Below are 23,810 nucleotides of genomic sequence, written 5' to 3'. Positions count from 1 at the left end.
TGCCTATTCAAATGATCTTCTTATTGTCACTGTCCTACCCTAACCCTTCTTAACTTTCAACTGATTTTCTTTGGAAAATGATGATATACTGGATGAAGGTAAATATATAGAGCTGCATATAAACCATATTCCTAGCATATTCATATATCTGCATATACTGAATGTGAAGGTGTGTTACATTTAAACTTTTTTTTTTTTTTTTTTTGCAGTAGAGAATGATGAGAGAGATGACTTTTTAGGGACTGAATCAAGGACTGGAGGGGGACTGGAGGAGGACTGACAAGGACAACATTGTCAGAATGTTAGATGCAAAGCACTAATAGCAAATGTTAGTGAGTGGATTACAAGCAAGATCCATGCAGCCCATTACAACTGAGTAGTACAGGAGTAAAAGGCCTCACACTCATGCATGTATATACTTGAGTAAAGAGTTTGAAGGGTTTTTTTTTCAACTGTTTTGTCTTGTACCTCTTCTGATTAAACCTTGTGAGGATTTCTCTAACTTGGCAGAACCCAGGGCTTTGGGACTCTCTTGGCTTCTGCAGCTCCCCTCACACTTATCAAAGCTGAACCCATGCTTCTGTGTGAAGAGACCAAAGCAGAACATTCCCTTTGATAGATACTACTGCAGAGCTTCTCTGGTTTTACTGGCCTTTGTGAAAGGAGCAGTGAATATTGTGGCAACACATTAGGCTTCGTGGTCCTGTTTGGGGGTGTCTACATGCAAATATTACTGCAAAGCCAGTAAAAAAGAGACTTTATTGTTGTTATTTGTTGTAGGTATTGATCTGTTTTGTGTGTGTAGTTAGTCTTGTTGTGTATATTGTCTGGGTGGGAAAAGGGATATGAAAGGAGTTTTAATTCAAAGTCCTTAACGTTTTCTATCCAAATTCACCCCACTAGGTTCTGGAGTGCAATTCAAGCAATGAGTGAGGCTATTACTCTTCCTTCCAACATGTGGTATCACCAGTGCAGTATAGTGTCCTTTGCCTAATACGTCACAATATGCATGCTAGGGTTTTGATCACTTAAAGTGACACAGAGTCTTGTATGGGCAGTGGAGATTGCTTTATGGTGTGGGCAGTAAGGGACTGGTGGGTCAGGATTTGCTGCTTTGATCTGTGGTCAGCCATAAAAGTGGCACACTGGTGAGCCAAACTGCCCACAGTTGCGGAGGCTGGCCATAAGATGTCAGTGGCTCTATTAACCTGTCCCCATGGCAACCAGCAGCCAAGCTGTGATGGACCACTGCCACAGCAGCTGCTAAAAATCCCCTCCTTAACCATGCTGACGTCAAACTCTCAGAGCCTATATTACTTACTAACACATTAATAAAAAAATGCTGTTTAAAATATATGTAACCTCATAAATTATGCATTAACAGAAAGGGGAATAAACTATGCTGGTAAATTCAAATTTCCATCATAGATTTTATGGGGATTTATTGTGCTGCTTTTCCACAAGTTAACACTGTTCCCTAGGACCTTGGTGAAACATCTGTCAAAATTATATAAGGATAAATTATACTAATAATAATAAAAACAACATCACAATTCTCCCCATCTAATTAATCCTGTTCAGAACAAGTTTCAGCACCTGTTCCTTTAAATGAGAATGAACCACAGCTCAGTTCAGAGTGAGAGCCAGATCGTTTTATCCCATGTTTTCTGACTTTCTTTCAGATCACAAAAAAACCTGACTGTGCAATGTAGTTTCACAGATTGTGTAGGAGCTCCAGATCCCCAAATTAATGTGCAAATCCACTTTAGTTTTTCAGTTAAACATAAACTGGACACAAAGCACAGCACTTAATCACTGCACTTCAGATGTTTTGCATGAGTGGCTATTACAGTTTAATTCATATAAAATAATCTTTAAAAAAAAAAAAAAAAAGAGAGAGAAACGAGGCAAGCCTAGTTTAGCCGAACCACCATGAGCCTTGTGTTTCTGGCATTTCAAAAACAGGAAAACCCAAAATGCATACCCTTGTCACTGTAAGGTCTGGACAAACTTTTTCTCCTTGCAAAATCTGCATTGCAAACTTTCGTAAATTTTTCTCTTCCTTCTACATCCAGGGAGATTAACTACAGTGCCATGGGTTGTAAACTTCTTGATTATGTTGCACACCGTGGACAAAGGAACATTGAGATCTCTTGAGATGGACTTGTAACCTTGAGATTGTTGATATTTTTTTTCACAATTTTGGTTCTTAAGTCCTCAGATAGTTCTCTTCTCCTCTTTCTGTTCCGCATGCATATTGTGGCACACACAGATGCACAATACAAAGATTGAGTCAACTTCCCTCCTTTTATCTGGTTTCAGGTGTGATATTTATATTGCCCACACACAACTTGAATGAGCATCACATGCTTGAAACAAATTTAGTGTGTTTAGTGGAGTTTTGTGTGAAATTTTATCAATTGTGGCTTGTTTTCTGTGTTGTTCCAATACACACAAAGAAAATAAACGTGTAGAACAAAACATGTGTAATTGCAATAATTTTCTGGGAGAAATACTTCATGGGTGCCAACATTTTCAGCCATGAATATAGGCCCAGCCTGTAGTTATTTTATTTGTTTAATTGTATTCCGCACTTTATTTAGAGTACATTTATTATATTTATTTGTTCATTGCTTTTAATTCAAATATAACTGAATTATTAAAAATGTAACATACAACTTTAATAAAGTCATTTAATTAATTCAGTTGTTTGCTTAAATTTTGTTGTGATTAGTAGTATTTGAGGTTTAATATTAGTAGTAGCCTTGAACCAAAAATAAGCTAAAGTTCTTTGAAGAACCTAAGAGTTTAAAAAAGGTTCCCTGAAGAACCTTAAAAGATTTCAGATCATGTTAAACAAAAACAGTTAAGGGGCCAACTGAGGAACCCCAAAAAGTGCCTCGAGTATCCTTTAGATTTTAGAGTGTAGAGTGCAAAGACATCACACACTCTAGCCATCCCCCATTCAAATGAATGAAGGGATATTGAAGGCGGGATAAAATGGAACAGATGAGTGCGAGAGGTCTGAAATTGAGGTGAAGGGTCCTGGTGTGCCCGGTTCTGAGTGTGTCAAATCTCATGGATCTAACTTCAAAATTGACAGAGTTAGAGCAGGTTGAAATTTTTTCACCAATGCAATCCTATGGGAAAAATTAATTTTGGAAGCTCGTATTTCAAAATCCATTAGTCGGATTTCTCCAAAAGCACAAGCAACCCGAGTTGGTAAAGGATCTACAGTCCTTTGATCGATTTGGTGTAAAAATTTAGCAGTTTGAGCAAGAATTGATTGCGTCATAACGAGTTAATCACCCACTACTAGTGCCAAACCAAAATTCATATCTTAAAAACTCTTTTCAGAGGATCTCAAATTGACAGGTGTTAGAAAGGGGAAATTTCTCTATCATTTAAAATTTAAACGAAGTCTCTAGGTGAAAGTATAAGGAAGTTACGGGGAAATGTTTGGCTAAAAAGTGAAAAAAGGCTTTCCGTGCAGAGGAGCTAGAGTGCGATAACATCACTCACACTAGCCATGCTCCATTCAAGTGAATGGAGGGATATTGAAGGAGGAATTAAATGGGACGGATGAGTGCATGAGGTCAGATTTTCAACGTCATGAGTCTCGGTGCACCCGCAAACAACCGTGTGAAATCTTGTGGCTGTAGTTTCAAAATTGACCAAGTTAGAGCAGGTTGAAATTTCAGCCAATGCATTCCTATGGGAAAAATTTACACTTTGGAAAGTTTATGAACAAACTTTAAATTTGGCTTTTCACATATTGGTAGCATCATTAGCTTATGTACTGCTTAAAAATTCCACCTTACGTAAGCGACCACTTCATTGAAATGGTCAAATTAAAATAAATACCACCTTAAAAAGTCTGCCAATGTATTTTGCAGGCCATCTTAAAAATAACTCCATCTTTTAAAAAAATCTGCCATTTTATTGAGGCTTCCACCTTAAATAAATGACCACTTCATAGAAATGGTCACATTAAAATTCATACCACATTAAAAAAGTCTTCCATTATATTTATAAAAACTCTACATTAAAAAATTGAGTTCATAAAATGGAATGTGAAATATGGTTGAACTAACAACAGATGGTGTAGTGGCGCCACCTTAAGTTCTCTCTGTGAAATATGGCGGAACTAACAGTTTCTACTCACGCATGTGCATTTCAACATTAGGAGTCAGTCAGTCAGTAAGCGAAAATGCCTTTTCTAGACTGTCCTGTTTAGGTGGTCCAACACAAACAAATAAGCAGCATTAGATATGCAATGAATTTGTGCATGGTGAACCCCACAATGTTTTCTGCAGAACATTCAGCCCCAGTCACCATGATGGGGTATGTCTGTTTAAAGTAATCAAATAACATGGGACATATTAGAAGTGGTAATGGATGGGTACTTTTCAAATATGTAAACACAAAAACCTCTGGAACAACCTGATAAACAACAGCAAATGGAAAACTAGCATTAGTGCTAATGTGTGTTTCTGACTTGAAGTCTGACTTGAATACAACCCTGTTAACAATATTAGTATTGTCCTGATTTATTGATTTTCCCAGCCCTATAGCCACTTTTACCTTACTTTGCCGTGCTGCTGCTTTACATAGATGAGTGTGTATGAGTTGTGAATAGAGCGCATTGAGTGGGACAATGAGATGGGCTTCAAGCTGTGTTAATTCAATATATCCAGCTTTCCCTGCCTTGTGAAACATATGGAGACACAGATGATGAATTCCCAGACAGAGAACCAATAATAAATAAATAAATAAACAAATAAATAAAATTATCAGCATCTGTTGCTGTTGATTTAAACAAGGAGAGAGGTGTGGAGAAACAGGTCAATGGCGGCCTGACTAGTGGCTTAGCTAAGCAGGTGGCCCACTGTTTGTCACTGACATTGTTCACCACCGCTCAGGATCAAGGTACATTTACAGCAGCCCCATAAATCCTTCTTTTTAACTTCTGTCCACCTCCAGAGAGCATAGCAAATAATGTTGAAGACCTGTACATCAGCCAGGGGTCCAAGGGTCAGCCCTCAGTGTCAGTTCTGCTTCAGCTGAGTATAAAGCTGTGTTTGATGAGCTCTCTGGGACAAGGCTTAGGTCCTCGTCCTCAGCAGAAAAGAGAGAGGAGAGAAGTGGCAGAAGAGTGAACAGTCTGCCACAAAGGCCCACTCTCGTTTCACTTAAACAGTAGCGTTTTGTTCCTATCAGGCTCCTGTGCTGAAGTGTCTTGGCTCCAGCAGCTGGTTTGCTTTCAGGACCATGTTAAATGAACCCCTGAAAGGAACTAACTCTCTCTGCCTATAATGGCGAGTGAGAACACCTTAGTCAATATACGAAATAGCATTTTACTCCCTGTGTGTTTACCAGTGAAACTGGGTTAATTAACCACATCCATTTTTGTTTAGAAGAAGATAAATATGTTTTTGTTATTAATATAATGCCTGTGTAAAACCATATTGTGTTTTGGAGCAAAGACATTCATACATAATATTCTGAGATTGCCATTATTATATACATAATTATTCAAATTATTAACCTTATTAATAAACTTATTCCATAGTCAGGCACTTTTGTCCTTTTCAGTAGAACATCTTTGAAATAAGCACAATATGTACATGGAATAACAGAAAACGTATTAGTTACATTTTACATACAAATAAATGTAAATATCTGCAGATGTTTTGTTTGTTTGTTTTACCGTATTGAATGCACTCATTATACACACACACACAGTCTTGTGTCCATGGTTTTTGGGGACATTAAATAGACATACGTATATTTTTGTGGAGATTTAATATAACCCTGATTCTTACTCAAGGCCAAACATTAACCTTATACTAACCTTAACCTTAACTAATACAAGTTTGACCCTGACCCTTAAACTAACCCTACATTAATCCTAGTAATAACTACTACTAGACTAACATTAACAGGTCCCCTAAATTTACACTAAGCATCTGTAGTCTTGCCTTAAACAAAACACTATGTGAGTACAGGTTTTGTACTCAAACAAACTATATCTGGACCATACACACACACACACACAAACACAGACACACACACACAAAGTTTGAACAGCTGAAAATAAAATCCATCAACTTAATTGATCTTACATTTCAGGACTTAATAATATTCATAAAACAACCATATATTAAGAAATAAAAAACCTACTCAATAGACTGGAGATGATTTGCTAAGGTATCATTTTTGCAGTAGGCCTGCTTTGTGAAATTGCCATTCTTCTTAAAAGACGTATCATGGGTGGAGAGAGTTCAGTCTAAGGATCAGCAGTTACTTCACCTGCATAGAATCAGGGCTGTCTGACAGCATGCCTTAGTGAGAGATGTTCTCAAAGACCCTGTCTATCACAAGAGCAGTGTGGGTTATTTAAACACTAACTCAATCTGAAATTGCCTGATATTAGATTCTTAAGATTAAAGACATGTGCTGGGTTTTCCTCATGTTGAATGCCCCAGAGTTCATAAATAAATAATACAGAGTGTATATGGATCTCTTCCTCTAGTCATGTGTTAATGTTAAAAATGATCTTATTCTCTTTGCCCTGATACAGTATATTTTTTTGCACACCTGTCAAGGTTTCATCTGAAATGGAGGATATTAATTTGTAGTTTGTCTTTCCTTGCTGCAGAAACAGTTTTAGCTCTTCTGGGAAAGCTTTACACTAAATGTTAGTACATTGTTTTCAGAATTTCCATTAAGTTACAAGAACATTAGTCCTAGATTACAAGTGTCATTACATCTTATTTAAAAGTTATTTATGGAGTATCCTCACTCCAGAGAACACAGATGCACTGCCCCACAGTCCAGTATTAGGGTGTTTTTTTCACCCCTATACCTGACCATTGGCGTTGGGCATAATGACTACAGCTACATAACTACAGCTACATTCCACTGACCATATACTTTTTATGGAGATTAAGCAAGCTGCATGTGCACCGTTGAATGGATGCGTCTATAGTGGGTATAGCCTAAAGTAGTTGAATTCTTCATTAGAAGGAGTGAACATACTTTTGGACATAGTGTATATTCATCAAAACCTGACACAATGCAAGAAACTCAAAGGAGTTTAATTTATTGAAATGTTTCTGTTCACAAAGGATCAGTTCTGTTTGTGAGAACTTTCTGAACGTATGTTCTCCCAGTTTTTGTTTGTGTGCTTAGCCACCTGTATCTGCAGCCACCTGCTACATTATGAAGCCACTGCTTTAAATGACAAATCAGTAAGTGTTGATTTTTTTAAATGATGCAAGTTGTCCCTACTCTCTGCTTTATAAGGTACAATAGGCAAAAATCCTTTTCATAACTCAAAGTGTGTCAAGACATTTTTCCGGTAAGTTGAAGAAACTAAGTTAAATTTGCAGTGAAGCAGGAAGATGGGGAAATTGCTTAAAAGCTCTCCGAATTGTGCCTTGAGAAGCGCAGTGCTGTTTTCAGGACTACTCTCTTTTCTCTTCTTTTCCAGAGTTTAATGCACCAAGTGCCTTTCCCCTTTGTTCAAGTAAAGGCTGCTTTCAAAGTTCTGAGTCATTCCTGTTTACACAAGGTGTCGAAAAAATGGCTTGCATTGCATTTTCCAGCTGAGCTCGCCGCGACATAAATGATTTAGAGTTGCCACTTGCTCCTCCTGAGAACCACAAAGGTAATATAACTGCAAACAGCTTACTCAGGTCAAACTCAGATACATTAAGCCTCAAGTAGGAGCCGGAGAACCATTACTGAGGGAACCACAGTAAAGGCTTCTCTCGACATGAACAATACAAGTTTGTAAAATGTAGGAAAACATGCTCTAAATAGTTCAGCACAGGTTTCTTTTCAACACCTAGAATTTAATATTAAGAATTCCATTCCACTTCACCTCATGTTTTTGCTTAAAAGAGGCTGTATCCCACAGCTTTCTGGACACTATAAGGTCCAATTATGGCATTTGAATGAGCTGATGGACCAAAACAGTCATCAGTTACTTTCACATGACCATTTCACACACCCTCTACGTTCCTTAGAAAAAAAAAATAGGGCTCCTAAGGGTCCTTTCAATCCTTTCAATGCATTGCCAGGAGTCCATGAGAACACAGTTGGCATTCTCTGAATGGCCCTCAGAACTAAGCATAATGCATTACATACAGACATTTGTTAGCTGACATAGGAAGCATGTGCTAGTGTTCACTCTACAAATACAGTAGTACTATGTGACCGGGAAGACCAAGCTAAAGTTAGTGCATGAAATGAACAATAATAAAAAGCTGGGGAGAACATTGGCTAAAAATAATCACAATCCAAACAAACCACAAATAAATACATTTAAAAATTTTGTTACTGTACCTGCACATATTATCACTGTATGAACAAAATTATTTTCATTGTTTTTCATTATTTCACATATCACCCTGCAGCGATGAACATATATCTCTATATATGTGCTTTTTATATTTACTACATCATTTAAACACAGCAGCTGTCCTTACATTATGAATGGACCAATAGAAAAGCTCCAGAATTATCCGCAGTCAAATTAAGAAGGTTTTTCCTCTTGTAATGAAACTATTTTGGAAATACACGTCTTTCCTTTGGACAGTGACAATATGTTAAAGTAACTTAGTTTCAGTGTTAATAGACTAATAGAAATGGTCCAGAATGGCTTGGAATATCATGTTACAATGACATAGACCTCATGATGTTTTACTCTCTCTGGTGAAGTTCACCTTGCAGGGAAGATGTGTAAATCTTTCTCTAAGTGGCTGTCCTGTATGTTGTATATGCCGCTTGACTGAAACTCTTTATATCCTCACTTGATGCAGAGGGATAAATTGATGCAAGTTAAAGAGGCATTAGTGATTAGCTTTTCATGACATCACTAAATAAATGATTTCATGGGCTGGTTTTGCAGGTAGGTTTCCATAAATGGACTGTTTGGTCTGGGGAGGGAAGGGTACATTTAGAATATGAAGCAATGTTTACATTCTATCACAAACTATTTAAGTAAACAGGTCTTAGACCCAGTATTTTTTTGGGGCATACAAGATTTGTGCTGATATATTTCAGGAGTAAAGGTATGAAACATTGCTGAAAGGGGATGTTGGCTGTATAACATCATATTATTATGATTCCAGTATATAAAAAAATGGGTTCACAAAAACAGCCCAAAATACTACTGTCACTACACATCATGTCATCTCTTGGAATATATTCGGAGGTACAAAAACTGAAGGCATTCTCCATCCAGACACTGTTTGTCGTAGGTCTGTCCAGGCAGAGTTTATAACTCTTAGGTCATATTTGATTTGCTTCTTTGCCTGATTGAATTCATGTTTAGACAAATATTCTGTGACACAGATCCATTAGTGACTTGACTGTAAAAAGCTCTGGACGAGTAAAGATCACCCTGCTCACTGCTAAGGGTATAGGCATGATGAAGCTCCACTCAATACCTTTGGGATGAGATATAGTGATGTTTGTGATCCAGAACTAATCGACCAATATCTGTATCTTACCGCTGTGTCGTAGTGGTTGCATGCCTTCAGATCCTTATAGAAATGTTCCAACATCCACGTTAAAGCCTTGTCCAAAATGTAGGAATCATCCCTGCATTAATGGAGAACAAACATACCATTAATACCTAAAGTTTAGATAACACACACACACACACTCTGGATAGTGCATTAAAAGCATTGTTTTTTGTTTTTTTTACTTAGACAGTTAAGCAATATTTTCATTTTGGCCAAAGACAATGACTGCTATTTGTTTGTATGAACACTGTTTGAAGACATTGTCAGCACCATTTACCTTAGTTTAGCATAATTAATGTAATACCCTCTTCCTCAATGCAGAGAAATGGATCTTCTAACTAGAATGAGCCTCCATTTATTTTCTAGCACCAGCTGTTTAATTTTTCCACATTTTTTGAGTTGTCAGCTTTTTTTTATGGCCTTGCCATCAATACTGTTGCCTGTCAGGGCATACTTCAGCATTTATGATCCTTGATCAAGTAGTTAAGTAGATTAAATCAAACAGAAAATGCTGGATAATTCAATACCACTCTAAACAAATATCGTCAGGGGCCATCCGAATGATTTTTTTGGAGAAGTGCTGATTTTTTTTTTCTTTGCACTATTCATTTTCTCTGCTCAGGGAGTACAAATGGAGGTGGCTTTTAGTTCTAAAATGCATGACTCAGTCTGGTCATTTAACATCATTTGGCTTCCTCTTACTTTCATTAATGGGAACACTCCAGGAAAAAGCACACTATATCACTGCCCAATCGCTGCCTCCCACACATTCTTTCTTGTCATAGCCCTTTCTACCAATAACAGGATTAAGCCTCCTATAATGAGAAGGGGTTGGGTTTTTCCCTTTAGTCATACCTGACCCATTTCACAGACCTTGAGTGCCTGGGTGAAACCTTCAGCTATTATTCAAGATAAGGTCATTCATATGCAAGTGTTAAAAAGTTCCTTTCATAATGGTACTTGTGATATTTTCTATTCGCTATATTTTAATCAGTACTTCCTCCTACAGAGACCCCATCAAGTATAAAATGGCATGGCAGCTCTCTGTATTTAAATCAATACCAGTTTAGGACAAGATAATTCTTTTCTGTGGAGATCCTGTACATTCTAAAATAGTGAATCAACATACAGACCATCTACAAATGCATTTAAAGAAAGGATGGGACTTTTGTAAAATTATAATTAAAACAAGAATATTTTATTAAATTACTTGAACTTCCTTCTATTTCACTGGCAAAAGAACAATCTTTCCCAGTCTTTTTCTGAACATTATGACTGTAGTGTGTACACACATCTCACAGAGCACTCAAAAATCTGGGACAGGAACCTGTTTACCAGCTATACCATGTTTTTTTATACTATGTGTTTTTTTATTGTTTTTCCCTAAAAATCAAGCTGAAATACGGACTCGTCAGACCACAGCCATGTTTCCTCTTTCGGACTTCAGCAGTGTTTCTGCTCAGAGTTGATATATGACTTTCACTTTGTGTAACAGAGCTTCAGATGGCATTTCTTGATGCAGCAGTAGACCATGTTAACAGTGCAAGCAAACAAAGAGAAGAAGGATGGAGGTAAATTAAGCTTTTAAACAAAAAGAGGCTGAATGAAGCCAGAGGGCAAACCAGAGCAAACACCAAGAGTTTTTGGCCATAAACACTCTTGGGTGTTATGAGTGGGTGTGAATGAGACATGAGGTAGGCGGATATTGTTTGAATGCTTTGTGGAACTTAACAAGCCTTTTGCACATTTGGGTTTTAGGAAAGTGGCTTTGAAAGGAGGGCTGAATGTTGGGGGGGAGGGGTTTTCTACAAAATCACCAACTCCAGCTTTAAAAGCAGCCATTGCTAACACAGCTAATAAAATAGGTATATGCTCCACAAAAAAGGACTGGCCAATGGAATGGTACACTCTGTGGCAGCTGTGCAATTACGGTACAGAAACGGAGACCTGGACCATACCAACTAGCTCAGAAAAGTGTACACAGTATTGAGTAAGGTTCTTTGTGAGATATTGATGAGAGCTAGAAAGGCTAAAGGAGTGTGTCAGGGAACAATGTCAGTGCCAGGATCTTCAGCTCCTTTGTAATGCCCAGGGCGTGTGGGTGAAGCCTCAAAGATTTTTATTCTTATTTAAAGGGCCCATGATACATGGCAACAGTTTTACAAACACCTGCTCATTCAACTTTTCTTTTATTATTAAAGTATAAGCCATATGTCAGGGCCTTTGCTGCAGTAACATCCTCTACTCTTCTGGGTTGTTTGAACATTTCTCTGAGGTTAAAATTGCATTCAGCCACAAGAACATTAATGAAACCTGGTACAGATTTTTTTTTTTAATTAGTTTTAGATCACAAATATTGGAATAAAAATACAGGGTATGGAATGTAAACATTTTGTGGTTGTGGTGGACTCAGTTTAAGGCCAGTTTTATAGAGTATTTTGTTCTCTGTTTTAGTGAACAACAAGTTTATGCTCTATAGCATTCCTCTCTCAGCCAGTGATTCCTCCACAGGGCACATTTATTTCATATGCTGAGACACTTGCAATACACTGCCATCTGCAAAAGCAAGTCCAGATGTATACCTTCAGTTAACACTAGTATAGTGTGACATACAACTCTTGAAAAAAAGATTCCTAGACTTTAATAACTCCTCAACTGTGAAACCCAATTACTATTTGTCAGGGTGTGATACCAGTCACTTCCAAGCATCTGTTGTGTTTGTGTACGGCTCTTATTTTTCTTTTTTCCTTTTTCAGAAGAGTGTAATGTAGAGACTTAAACGAAAGCCATTTCCTCCTTTGAAACACGAAACTGTGTGATCTGCTCATCTTGTAAACATGCGCACATGCATCTTACCCACTCCCTCTGGAACCCAAGCATCAAAAAACAGAATGAGCCTTGTTCAAAAACACCACAAAGAGTGCCAGAGCATATTGCTGATCAGACTTTTCCATTGCTCACACAGTCGCCAACTAAAGTAGACAAGGAAAGATCGAAAGTAATTACAGAAAGGGAACCAGATCATGCTACGGGCCATAGACAAAAGCTTCTGTGGGGATGGATCTGTGGGTATGCAGAATGAATGTAATTTGATATGACAGGGCACAGCTCTAAGACGTCTGCACACAAGACTGTGGTGTATTAGAGCAGAGAGACTTAGAGTCTCTGACTTCTACGATCAGAATGATAAATCATCAGACACGGCTATGGGTGTATTAGCACACACATCCCTTGGGTTTCTATCTTTGTACGTGATCAGATTAAAAGAAACATACAGACTAACAATAATTTTATAGTTACACTTATATAGCGCCTTTCTAGATACCCAAGGACACAGAAATCCACAAACACACATGAGAAATGGCAGCAAATCGTGCACAGCATACGCACGGCTACCAGGAACGACCACACACCTGGAGGACTATATCAAGCTCTAGGGGCTTCACCCAGGACACAGTGCCCAGAACAGTTATTTTTGAAGCCAATTCACCTAACCTCCATGTTTTTGGACTGTGGGAGGGAGCTGGAGGCCAAGGAGGAAACCCGTACTCCACCCAGATGGGACCCAAAATCCCAGCACTGGGAGGAGAACATGTTAACCACCAAGTTAAGTCATTGCACCGCCCAAATAAACATAATTCCCTGAAGAAGTTTAAGTGCTGTTTGCACTCACCTCTCTCTCTCCCTCCACTCTATCCTCAGTCTACTTTCTGTGAAGCCTAATAAAAGAATATCTCCCACCTCCCTTCCTCAGTATTTTCTACAGAGGGACCATTGAGAGCATCCTGAGCAGCAGAATCATACGTGGTTTGGGAATTGCACAGCTTTGGATCCGTCACACACACCCCTTACACACACTCTTCACCCTCCTACCATCTGGAAAAAGGGACCAATGAATTTGAGCTCTCACATCCAGACTGCAATAGCTCCCCCACCTCAAGCCATCACACTCCTCAACAGTCAGAGACTGGATGTGAAGTGGGCACTGGACACACACATACACAGTGAACTGTAACTGGTTAAAACTCTTTAGTGTTTATTCATTCATTGTCTTTAAGCGCTTATCCAGTTCAGGGTTAGGAACCTCCCAAGAATCAGTGGGCGCAAGGCAGGAACACACCCTGGTGGGGGGGCCAGTCCTTCACAGGGCAACACACACTCACACATTCACTTACACACTCACACCTATGGACACTTTTGAGTTGCCAGTCCACCTACCAACATGTGTTTTTGGGACCGTGGAAGGAAAGCGGAGCACAGGGAGGAAACCCACGCAGACACGGGGAGAACACACCGAACTCCTCACAGACAGTCACTCGAACCCACAAACCACTGGAACCCACAGGTCCCTGGAGCTGTGTGGCAGCAACATTAGTGGCTGCACCACCATGCCTCCCAACTTTAGTGTTTATTGTAATTGTACTTGAGTTTTGCATGTTTACACTTTATGTAGCATTGTGAAAGTGAGTCAGTTTGTGAAGCACCTTGGTTCTAGAGGAATGTTTTTTTTTCACTTTGTACACCCTGCACACCCCATACATAGTTGAAATAACAATAAAAACACTTGATTTGATTCCTCCCTCCTCACTTTTCTCATAGCCCCTCTATGCCTTCTCGCTCCTCTTTCTATTCTCTTTCTTTCCTGTTACATTTCCTGTATCTCCTCCCCTCCTCCCCTCCTCTAAATCCTCCTTGCTCCTCCCTCTCATTTTTCTTACTGCTCTGTTCTTTCTCTTCTCTCCTCAGTCCTCTTTCACTCTTTTCTCTCCTCCTGCATTCTTCCTCTCATTTCTTCGCTCTTCTTCCAGGACACAGATCACTGCTGGTGTGGTGTCAGCTGGCCACTGGCTGGAGGATGATGTTGGTGATCGGTCTGTGTCAGTGGTCAGCAGATAGCGGCTGATGGATGTGACCTCACTCCCATCAATAAAACCCACTTTGAGCACCGCTGAGTGACTGCAGTGAAGAGGAGCGCATAGCACCTGAGCACTGAACCCCCAGCCTCCCCACCGCACCCCACCTAGCCCCACCCACACACACATACACACATAAAAACAGCTCTTGTTGAATGTTGTTGCACAGAAAACCAACGGGAACCACCACTCGCTGCTGCCTTCAGCTCAGCACAGCACACTGACTAAAGCAGGGATCAGGGATTACACAAGCTTTCTCATGTACTAGAGAGGAGCACAAATATCAGAGACCACCCTTGGTTCATAAACCCTTGTGTCATCATTCCCTTTGAGTTACTCATGTTTCAGAAGAAATTTCTGAGAAGATCTGATATAAAAAAAGTAAAAGAATCAAAGAATAACAAAAGAAAAAGGGAGTTTACCAATGATTTAAAACAAGGACACAATTGTTTTTTGTGCAAAGTACTAGTGACTGTGTGAGTGAAAGAGGAGTTGAGGGAGAATGTGATTGAAATTGATTTCTTTATTTAATTTAAGCTACTAAACAGTACTTAAAGGTTTTATCTTTAAGATAAAGGTTTTAAATCTCTCCAGTAACTAAACATTTCGGGTCTGAAAGGACATGGACCTGTAAAGAAACGTTAATAAGAAAATAACACAGATGTAAAAGAAGATAAGTTAAAGAAGCTGCTGGCTCAGCTGAGGACAATGGACTGCCCACCGCAGAGCCCTGACCTCACCATCACTGAAAGTGTATGTTATTGTGTGGATTGTCACACAAAGTTTTAAGACGTTTAAATATCCCTGCAGCATTCTCTAAACAGCTGAAAGACTGAGGTTTCCGTTTAATTTCTGCTTAATATATTCATGCTTTTTCCACTGATGCTTCCAAACGAATAATTTGTATTTAATTAAAAACATCAAATGAGGACTCTGACTAGAATATATGCTCAGTATAAAGGAACACCACTGCTGTGCTAAGATATTTCTGCACTGTAAATAATACTGGGCCATGTGACGGAGTTCTCATTTCTGATATCAGCCAGAAAGCCATTGATCTTTACAAATCAGCCTTGTGTCCACAGACTGGAACAAAAACGACAGATCAGAGCTGGGATGTCAGGCTTATCTCAGTCTGGGCAATGACAGCATGTTCAGCTCTCACAGTGACAGTCTCAGAGAAAGATCAATTTGACTGGTTTCATGAGGCATTGGGCCTGTGTAGAAGCCCTGATCAATCGCAATCTGCATTCACTCCACCCTCAGTAGCTCCTTATCCTGACTTTCTGCACTGAAGAGGAGAAACAGTGTCAGGTTCTGCATACAAAAAAACCACACGTTTGGTGCCTCTGCTAAATAATGCATAGTTAGGTACTCCAGCTCAAAGTTAGTCAAATTATTTCTTCTCTGACACTTGGACAATAGTGCAGTGGCTTTAATGCCAGAGCCAATCCTGTGAGGTGAGGATCACACTAGTGTACTCATATAATAGTGTCACGCCATTACCCTGTCTTGTACTGTTTTATTTCTGGTTCCCCATGTGCTCAGTTAGCACATGGCTCTATTTGTTTTGTTCTTGTGTCTGCCCTAGCCCCGCCTTAGTCTCGGCCTCAGTCTCTACCCTCTCATTAGTGCTTCCAGGTGTTCCTCATTTGTCCTGTGCATTTATACCCCTTTGTTTGCACTGCTCCCTGTTCTGTTCGATGTGTGTTTCTGTTTTTCAGCATTTTATGTACGTCTACACCGATTCATGGCTCTTTTCTGTTTGTTCCTGTTCAGTTTATTCTTGTTTGTGTTTTTGCCTCCCTGCACTTTTTTTCCCTTTGTAATAAAACATATTCCCTTGCGTTTACATCCAACTCATCGTCTTCCCTGCCCAGCCGTGACAAATATTGCACACAATCTTTGTGTTTCACATGACATTCCCACATTCCTGGGTGACAGGCGTCGGGTGTGTTCTTGAACGGTTCAATAGAAATAATGGAGCACTGGGACAGATTCACTGACCAGAAAACCAGCATCTGCATTTCTACATTTGGAACAGGGATACCACTAGAAATATCATCAGCGAAATATCATCAATTTTCTCTCCACACACTGGTGTAATCCTTATGCACCAGGCCTGAAAAAATGTATAAGGTATTAGAAAAAATAAATGAGGCATGACTATATTACAGAGTTACTTTCAAAATACTACTTATTGCTAGTTTAAAAGCACTTAATGGTTCAGGCCCAGTCAATCCACATGATATGCTGCAGTGATATAAGCTGAGCAGAAGACACAAATCACAGGGGATGAGTCAATTAATTCTGCCTAAGGTGAAAACTAAGCGAGGAGCAGTGTTCAGCTACTACTCTGCACCTAAATGAAATCAATGAATGGAGAATGGTAGAGAACCCTATCATGAGATAGTTTTGCTCTGCTGTTCTATTTTTTATTTTTCTAATAGCATTATATGGCTATTAAAATTAAATTTAATATTGCATTACTTGAGCTATCATTTTCATTCATTATCAGTAATCACTTTTCCAATTCAAGGTCACAGTGGGTCCAGAGCCTACCTGGAATCACTGGGAGCAAGGCAGGAACACACCCTGTAGGGGTCGCCAGTCCTTCACAGGGCAACACACATTCACTCACACTATGGACACTTTTGAGTCCCCAATCCACCTTCCAACATGTGTTTTTGGATCGTGGGAGGAAACTCGTGCAGACACAGGGAGAACACACCAAAGTCCTCACAGACAGTGACCGGGAGCGGGACTAGAACCCACAACCTCCAGGTCCCTGGAGCTGTGTGACTGAGACACTACCTGCTGCACCAAAGTGCTACCCCTGAACTATCATTTATTTGATCCATTTTTTTTTTTGCAAAGACATCTGAACGAACTTTAAGACGTTATACATTTCTTACCTTGCCTCTCTTTAAACCATCTTACATTCGTAGTTAAGATGTTCACACTTGTGTAAAATATTTAGCCGCAGCTGTATATATCTACATGGCAACTCAAGGCCATTCTTTACTTGACTTTCTCTGCCACAGTACACCATCTTTGACACTGGCGCAGAATTCCAATTGTGCGATTTTGCACCAGACTTTGGGGGCTGAGATTATCTGCAGTGTAAATAAATCTGGCAGTGATGCCTTCTTTAATATAAGCGCAGAGATATTGTGGAATGAACATGCTGTGAGGAACTTTGAGGTTTTATGAATGATGCTGTGCAGCCACAGATGGAATAGGACACACACAGTTGTTTGTAAAGCCCAACATCCATTTGTTCCTTTAGAGGGCTCCTTTGTCATCGGGGAATATGGCAGATCTGTATGTCTTGTCGGCACTGGAGTCTGATATCTTTCAAATCAGGATCGCCAAGCAAGCAAACTCCAGCCCAAACAAATGGGGCTGTGACAGCCAGCTTGAAACTGGATCCAGAAACATGGCAAAGTTTAAAAAGCTTTCCTTGTCATGTTCAAGGAGACAATGTTAACTAGACTGCAAGATGGTGTCGGATCATGATGGAAAAGGAAAAGAGTCTGCTGAGGTTTATCTCAGTTTGCATCATGGTTTATTATCTTTTACAATGTACAATATACAAAAATATAGAGTACCAAAAATTCACAGTGTCTAAAAGGCAGTGATTACAGTCTACATCACATATCTAACAGTACCACCAGGTCAGTTGCATAGAAGGGCACCAAGCCTTGTGGGGATGGAGGGCTTCATTTGGTCATCAGGCTGCTTCCCTCTCCAGCGGCAGAGCTCCTGGGGGCAAGGTGGGTGTAATAAGAAATGGCTACGCTCAGCAAACACACTTAAACCATTCTGACACATGGGAAAGACAAGAGGGCTTTTTCACGCTCCAGGGAGCTCTGGATAAGCCGTTTGTTTTATATTTAGCAGGAGCAGAAATGGCTGTCATACTCTAAACAGAAACAGTGAGACCACTAATTTTGTCTTGTTAAACAGGAAGGTAAATACCATGCCTTGGTAAATTAGATATACTGCTGAGCCTCACAGCAGAGGTTTTCAACTGAAATCACATAGGACTCCAAGCTTTGTGATGCATCTACAGAGGAACACTGCAGCTGACTTTTACAAAATTTAGTAGACTGGGCATCTTTTTGAGAAATTGCTGCAGGCACTTGATAATACAACACCATCACAATAGGTGGATGATTGCGTGTGATACTCCTCAGTATCAAAGGCTTTACCTGTCACACTACATATCCAAAAGCAACCACGCTCCCCTTTTAATCAGTGAATTCAGCTACTTTAAAGAGCACTCAGTGCTGACAAAGGCGTCCAAGTGCAAACACAGTTTATATAATCTCCATAGAAAAGCATCGTCAGTAGAATGTGACACACTGGTGCAGCCCCGTATGAGGGTAGGACACCATGCCCAGTACTAACCATCCACTAAAGTGTATGTAAGGGTAAAGAAATCATTCACTATCAGCACCTGACTTCACCAGGGATTATGTGGCTGAAGGCCATCAAACATTAAGAGACATCTTCCCACAACATCTAGTAAAGCCTAGCCAGGACAGCAGAGGCTGCAGCAAATGGGGCAAACCACTTATAAATAGCCTGGATGTCAAAATAAACAGGTACCAGCAGGTGTCTACAAAAATTGAACATATAACATACACTTCCAGATCGTACTGTGCAAAAGTCAGAGAGCATTTATACATTTAAGTTAAATAAGATATTTAACTTAACGGTATTCAACAGGATATCAGGCTTTCTGTAAGTATGGTGTTCATGTTTTTTTTTTTTTTACATTATTACGGATTATGTTCTTTCAGGAGATATGCTCTTCTGCAGGGTCTTGCAGTGGATGCATTTTCTGATTTTCATTATGCAATTTATTTTAGATTTGGCGGTCTGGGCTCTGGAGTGGACAGTCCAGGGTTCTGAGAATAGACTGGTATTATTTTTCTATTCCCTTTTCACAGTAATACCATGTTGGCAGCTACACATCCTTTTAGACCCATAGATTTGAGTTGTCTTACAGCGGAAGGTGGGGAAAGAATCGCCCATTGATTGTTTTAGATGTGAAGCAAGATTGGAGCTTGATATTTGATTGAATTTGTTTGTTGTTGATAGTTTTTAATGTTGTTCTCAGTACCTTTTTATAATTTTTTTAAAACCTGAAGATCATTTTTTTATTGTAATTTTGACGGCAAATCAGCAGCCCACTTAATGTCTCTTTTGAACGGAAAAAATAAACGAAGGGTGGCCTCTGAGGTTTGCACAGTGATGTAGGTTTGTAACAGGAAAATTGACAGACACTCATTTATAACACTCTGAAAGTATTTCTCCACATCTATAATTTAGTATCTGCATTTCTAGGCATGTCATCTTGAGAAATGGAGAAAGTGAAGAACAGCTTGGTCGACTGGGTCTTCCACAGAGGCTTCCAATCTTTTAAAGCACAATGCTGGAGACGTTTGGCTCTTCTGCAGCAACAGAGCAGGAGCGCTTGACTCAATGATGAGCTCCATCCCCACACTGTCCCTAGAGTTGGTATATACACAGCTGCTGCACAGATTATTTTACAACTATAAGGCTTAAAAAAAAAAAAATAAAATAAAATAAACAGTGTTAGCTTTACAATATACATATACATTACACTAAGCTTTATGTGTGGTAGTGGGGCACCACCTGTGCTCAAATCAAGCACACGCGCTTAGCTTAACTAAAAAGCACCACTGACAGCATTCTTTTGACGAGCATAATAAAAATAGCTTAGTTCTTCAATGCCCTTTACAAACCAAGCTTACTATAAATATCATCCCCCAGTGAGAATCACCATATGCTTTTCATTCAGTGATTATGTTTGCGCATGGAATAGGGAGTGTGTCAGGCACTGAATATAACACTGATGGGATGAATATATAAATGGAAACATGTGCATTCCCCTTTTCAGCGTCCCATCAGTGATTTTTATACTATAAAAATGAGTCTGTTCTTTCTATCATAACATATTCTCTCTAATACACACAAGCGCATACATGCACTCTTTCTCTCTCTCTCACACACACACACACACACACACACACATATTACTGTGGAAAACAAGTTTTGTTACTTGTGATTGAGACAAGGATCCCTTGATTTATCACTGAGCCTAAAGGGGCATTCATGAATATTTGATAGTTAATGATATATTTTTTTAAATAATGATGATTAATGAGATAACATCTCTAAACAGTAGAAAATATGCATCTAAATATGAGAAAAATGACCATGATCAGTACATCCCCCATCAATGTTGAGTTCTTTATTTTAAATAAAAGCCTAATATCGATCTACACTACCTCATCTCAAAACAACTGCTAAATAAATCCCTCTTTAAAATAATCTTTGAAAAAAAAGAAAAAATAAGAAAAACAAACAAACATAAAAACAAGTGCCAAGCTATCAATATTTTCTACAATGTTCATATTAAAATATAGTCCACCTTAGTCCAAGCTTGTCGTATCTGATACAACCACCAAGACGTACAGTGTTCAGTAGAACGTGTTTATACGAGATCCAGACCTACGCTGTCTGAGAGCTGAAAACAGAGTATAGCGGAGGGTAGTGGTGGTGGACTCTAAAGCACACAGGCATCAATGGCATTCCTATTGCTCCTCCAAACTCCAGAGTCACATTTGGGCTGCATCCTCTGCTCTTTATTGTTAGCTCTTTTGCAAGCTTTGTCTCACCATTTAGGTTCAAGTTTGCCCAAACTGTCTGTTATCAGGTTCTGCATATCTCAGTGAGAGTGCATTGCTCCTCCAGTTGCAGCTTGTTTGCCGAGATCTCCAGCTTAAAAGCGGAACTTCTTGGGTCTTGTTACCTTTTGCGTCCAGTGACAAGAAAAGCTTGCTCAAAAAAAGCAGACCTAACAGGGTGAGCATCGATCCCTTTCCTACACCATGTTTCTTTGTGGCTATTTTCTTGGTGCAGTACGTTACGACACAATAGTTTCCAAGCTGAGGCTTGTAACTGCTGCTGTTGGAGCTCAAGTTAAGATGTGCGCTGAAATGTAAAGTGTCATCCTACAGAGAGGCCAGAGATTTCTTTCCAACTTTTCCAGGAGCTACCTTGGGTTAAGAGTTCCACAGAGATTGATTGATGGTGATTTAAATATTTGACATCAGTGTAGCTACACAATCTTAGGCATTCCTTGGAGAACAAAAAGAAAAAGAAAATACTGTATGAAATGCTGCACTTGGTCCGTATACTTGGCACCTTCCCAACTGTTAATCATGATTTAGACATGCTCAAATCCTCTGAGTGCAAGGAGTCAGAAGGCGGTATGTTCCAGGTGAGCACCTCCGCTCATCAGCTGAGGGAGCATGGGAGATGCTCGCGGTGAGAGTTTAGGGGGAAAACATGCTTCAGAGTGTCAGTTCTCCCCATGGCCACAGAGCTGCACATTACAGTCTCAGCTGTGGTTGTAGTTTCTGCACGGTGAAGGGGAGGAGTCTGGCCGGTAGTCGTATTTACCCAGGGCTGTGGGGTAGTAGGTGGTGGTGTAGACGTTCGTCTGCTGGAGCGGTGAAGGAAAGAAGTTGGTTCTTTCGTCTGGCAGGAGGTTGTTCTTGTTCAGTGTCTACAGCGAACAGAGGGAAAAAAGTCAATTAAGAGCGGAAAAGAGAGGGAGTGTGAGCAGCCAGTGAAAGATCCAACAATTGCTCTGTGATGGCGTATGCAACAGGCAGTAAGGTCTTTCAATGGTGAGAGCATTTGAGACCTTTTATGTCTTAGTGCAGGAGACAGTTCAGGGTCAGGTGTGTGAGCTCAGAGTACCTTATCCAGTCAGCTCTATAAATATCGATAGCACCTCGCAATGACACCCACAGCCGAGCAGCTGAATAATTCAAAAGCAATAGACTTGCAGGTCATGGTTGAAAGTTGTATGTGAACGCTGGCCGGCACTCTCGAGAAATGTAATTTATCTCAATAGTTCCAAAGTGGCGGCAGCTCGGTAATTGGAGAAAAAGCATGCAATGCTCGGCAGTGATTGTAATGACTCAGGCTGGATGAGAGTCTCTGAGCAACAACGGCATCATGCAAAATATAATAAACGGCCGCTTTTATGAGCATCCGAGATCTTGCTGCTGTGCTCATACACAGCCCCCAAAACATAAGCACATACACAAACAAAAAGACGTGTCCCTGTGTCAGAGGTGACAGCCAGGAGAATGCTGGATTACTGTGAGTGTGAAAGAAGGGATGAACATTCGGAGCATTTCTTACATCTGAGCTAATGAATGAATTAATTATCTGGAAGATGTTAACATATTGTGAGCAACATGGTGGCACTACATGTAGTCTCACTGTCACACAGCTCCTGGATTTGAGCCCCACATCTGGTGACTGTCTGTGTCTGTATTATTGTGTTCTCTCAGTGTCTGTGTGGGCTTCCTTTGGGTGCTCTGGTTTCCTCCCACAGTCTGAATACACATTGGTATGGGACTGCCTAGTCAAAAGTGTACATAGTTGTGAGCGTGAGTGAATGTGAGAGACTCAACATACTGTAAAAACGTATCAACCTGTGACATATCTAATACATGGTAAAGCATGTAAGACTAAAGATACAGCTTATCTACCTCAGGCTTTTTGTGGAAATCCATTATTATATTGATATTAGCAGAAAAATCCTGAAATGGCCTCCACACCAATTCATTTCCTCCACCAATGGAAGCCAATAGAGATGTCTGTTATCTAACCTACTAGAATGGGCTGGATGAGGTCATCCAAGCCTTCTCCTGATACGGTAGCACTGTGTAACTGAGGAAAACCTAGTTATTAAATGTGGAGTAATTAAATACTGGGCTGATTACAGCAAATCATCATGGCATTACTGCACAACACTGTATCAAACGTTACAATATTGTCTTATACATTCCCAGCATTCCAAATAAGCAAATATACAGGCCTGTACATTGACACTTAACTTATTTAATGGCACCTGTTTTCACCATGATTCCCATGATGCAAGGTAGCAAATGCCCAAATAATGATCAGACCCAAGGACTTGGTCTTAGAATGCTTAATCGAGTATTCCATTATCCATGCATGTCCCCAGACAGAGAAACAAGTCTCGTGATCAACAGCTGGGGTCTGTCTTCAGTGCACTGTGACATCAGATTCTTCGTTCTAATTAAGGCATGTCTTTCAACGGATGCTTCTCATCACACCCATCACTGACTTCCACCTCTGCTTCTGCCATCTGCAGACGGACGTGCCTAGAAGCCCCTCTCAAACACTGTCAGAACAGCTGCCACTCCCCCATTACTTACGCTAACACACATCGCCTTAGTTACTGGCGTGTGAGCCCCGAGACCTCGTAATGAGCTTAGAG

The 23,810-nt window shown here is 39.9% G+C and overlaps 1 protein-coding gene across 6 annotated transcripts in view; it reads right to left on the bottom strand.

Annotated features, from left to right (window-relative positions):
• The window catches only part of sema5ba (sema domain, seven thrombospondin repeats (type 1 and type 1-like), transmembrane domain (TM) and short cytoplasmic domain, (semaphorin) 5Ba), a 208,813-nt gene that overhangs the window by 22,305 nt on the left and 162,698 nt on the right, over window positions 1–23,810 (bottom strand). For 4 of the 6 annotated variants that reach the window (XM_066686849.1, XM_066686853.1, XM_066686850.1 and 1 more), the window contains one exon: window positions 18,010–22,055. In XM_066686849.1, coding sequence (XP_066542946.1) covers window positions 21,888–22,055 — 168 coding nt within the window. In that variant the 3' untranslated portion in view covers window positions 18,010–21,887. Of the gene's footprint in view, window positions 1–9,500; window positions 9,613–18,009; window positions 22,056–23,810 lie in introns of those variants that run through there. The other 2 variants (XR_010804681.1, XM_066686852.1) reach the window with 2 other exon arrangements.

Source organism: Hoplias malabaricus, chromosome 12 (genome assembly GCF_029633855.1).
Source record: "Hoplias malabaricus isolate fHopMal1 chromosome 12, fHopMal1.hap1, whole genome shotgun sequence".
Lineage (NCBI taxonomy): Eukaryota > Metazoa > Chordata > Actinopteri > Characiformes > Erythrinidae > Hoplias > Hoplias malabaricus.
This window is presented reverse-complemented; position numbering and strand designations above follow the sequence as displayed.